This window comes from Engystomops pustulosus, chromosome 2, assembly GCF_040894005.1.
Source record: "Engystomops pustulosus chromosome 2, aEngPut4.maternal, whole genome shotgun sequence".
Classification (NCBI taxonomy): domain Eukaryota; kingdom Metazoa; phylum Chordata; class Amphibia; order Anura; family Leptodactylidae; genus Engystomops; species Engystomops pustulosus.
The window spans coordinates 5,120,024-5,122,933 of record NC_092412.1 but is presented as its reverse complement, the minus strand read 5'-3'; the positions used below and the strand labels follow the sequence as shown (position 1 = coordinate 5,122,933).

Below are 2,910 nucleotides of genomic sequence, written 5' to 3'. Positions count from 1 at the left end.
AGGAATTCAAAATCACTAGGAGATGTTAAAGCGTCCAAAGTTATAATCACTTCTAGTGACACAGGGCAGATCTGAAAAACTGGGCCGTCAGGAAGGTGAAAAGTGGCTTCGGCGTTAAGGGGTTAATAAAAACACTGATGAGACCCAACACTCACACATCTGATCACGTGTGAGGGGGTGGATGGGTTGGACCTTCAGGTTTCTGTACGCTCCATCCTGGAGATCCACCACTTGGCTACATGAATAGCTCCTCGAGGGGACATTTTCATGTCACATGACACTTCCCTGAGAGAAGAGTTTGGTCAAAACTGTCCAGAAAACTAGAACCTGGGAAATCGCTTCCCTTTTATTCATCTCTGACTCTGCACAAGTTGTTCCTGAATGTTCAGTATGTGACTGTTCACACCTCCAGCTTTACTGTAGTTGGGTCTATAGATGCTATTTATTCATGTTTGGTCATAAACGTGTAGGACATGTAGGACAATGCGGTTCTCCTCACATGCTCCACACGCTATAACCTTCTACACATGGTGGAAGACTCTCCAGCTCAGTAGACATTGTCAGCTCTGTAGAAGAATCTTCTCACCCGAGCTCTGATTTGTTTAGTTCTTATCCCATAAACCAGGGGGTTCATCAGTGGAGGCACAAGGAGATAGACATTAGCCAGGAGGATGTGAGTATGATGAGGAACACTGGTCCCAAATCTGTGGACTAAGGATGAGCAGAGAATTGGGGTGTAGAAACATAGGATGGCGCAAACATGAGAAACACACGTCCCGAAGGCCTTCAGACGAGCGTCAGAAGTCAGTCTGAGAAGAGAGCGAAGGATCATGACATAAGAAGTGACTATAAGCACCAAATCCATCACCAACACCATGAAGCCAACAGCCATGCCAAGGTGGTCATTGAAGGAGACATCGGCACAGGCCAGCCTCACCACCGCCATGTGCTCACAGTATGAGTGCAGGATAACATTGCTGGTGTATAGGTGGAAGCTGCTCAGTAAGAGGGGCAGGGGAAGGATGTACAACACCCCTCGTAAAATGGAGAATGCCCCAGTTTTAATGATAACACTGGTGGTCACCATGACTGAATATCTCAGAGGGTTGCAGATGGCTACATAGCGATCATACGCCATAGATAGAAAGATCCCCGATTCCACAGTAGATGACGCATGTACAAAGAACATCTGCAGGAGACACGCTTGGAAGTCAATCTTGCTATACTGGAACCAGAAGATGCCTAGAAGCTTGGGTATGGTGGAATTTGATAGAATAAGGTCTACAAAGGCAAGAAGGGTGAGATAGATGTACATGGGCTGGTGGAGGCTCGTCTCCATCACAATAATCAGTAAAACCGTGTAATTTCCCACGAAGGCTGATAGAAATAATGAGAAGAATGCAATGGAGATCCAGATGTGTAGGTGCTCCAGACCTGGGATCCCCAGCAACATGAAGGAGGTGGGGTGAAAGCAAGAATTATTGTGAGTGTCCATTACAACCACAAATCTATGTTGGCTAAAATACAAAAGAGGAATTATAGAAAAATGTGAACAACATCTAGAGACATCTTGTCATAAAAGTAGATGATGATGGCCTAAAAGATGTTCCAAAAAGATTCAAAGACTGGACCACAGACCAATGTGTCTTGAGTAAAACATGTGGCATTGTCCATGAATTGTTCTTCTTGTAATGGGTTTGTCAGCTTAGGAATTCACAAAATTGTTCATGGGTTACTCAAGACAAAACCCAAAAACATATCTAAGTCTTCAAAAGGACCATGGACAGAACCACAAGAGCTCATGGAATAAATAACACAATTCCCAGTTACTGCTCTTGACATCTTACAAGACTTTAAGGACAAGAGTCATGAACGAAGCTGATGGACAACCATGATGTCAACATTGAGACCTTGAAGCTATTCTATAATAACTCACCATGGGCATCCAGTGTCCATCTTCTGAAAATGGTCCCATACGTGAGAATGATCTCCGCAGGTCAAAGCTTGGTCAGATAATATTTTCGGAGGAGGTCTGTGACCTTAAGAAGACGTCTTGGAGCATCTCATGATGTGTGTGATCTTCAGGAGAGGTCCACAAGCTTTAAATGAAGTATAAGAGTTTTTCCATGTGATCCGGGAACTTTATGTTAGTTATGGGAACAAAACACAAGATCTGAAATCCTTGTATTAAATATGGAGCTACAGGAGACATATTGGATTCATACTTGGGATCTAGGAGCTACACATGAGGATCTAGAAGCTACACATGAGGATCTAGAAGCTACATATGAGGATCTAGAAGCTACGCATGAGGATCTAGAAGCTACACATGAGGATCTAGAAGCTACATATGAGGATCTAGAAGCTACGCATGAGGATCTAGAAGCTACATATGAGGATCTAGAAGCTACGCATGAGGATCTAGAAGCTACACATGAGGATCTAGAAGCTACATATGAGGATCTAGAAGCTACACATGAGGATCTAGAAGCTACATATGAGGATCTAGAAGCTACACATGAGGATCTAGAAGCTACATATGAGGATCTAGAAGCTACATATGAGGATCTAGAAGCTACACATGAGGATCTAGAAGCTACATATGAGGATCTAGAAGCTACATATGAGGATCTAGAAGCTACACATGAGGATCTAGAAGCTACATATGAGGATCTAGAAGCTACACATGAGGATCTAGAAGCTACATATGAGGATCTAGAAGCTACATATGAGGATCTAGAAGCTACACATGAGGATCTAGAAGCTACACATGAGGATCTAGAAGCTACATATGAGGATCTAGGAGCTACATATGAGGATCTAGAAGCTACACATGAGGATCTAGAAGCTACATATGAGGATCTAGGAGCTACATTTGAGAGCTTTAGATATGGTCTGGGATCTTTAATT

At 43.1% G+C, this 2,910-nt stretch overlaps 1 protein-coding gene across 1 annotated transcript; it reads right to left on the bottom strand.

The window, feature by feature from the left end:
• Positions 1-547: 547 nt before the first annotated feature.
• Positions 548-1,498, bottom strand: LOC140116368 (olfactory receptor 52M1-like). The gene has a single exon (XM_072132897.1). The coding sequence runs from the start codon at positions 1,493-1,495 to the stop codon at positions 548-550; it is 948 nt and encodes a 315-aa protein (XP_071988998.1). The 5' UTR covers positions 1,496-1,498.
• Between the last annotated feature and the right edge of the window lie 1,412 nt (positions 1,499-2,910).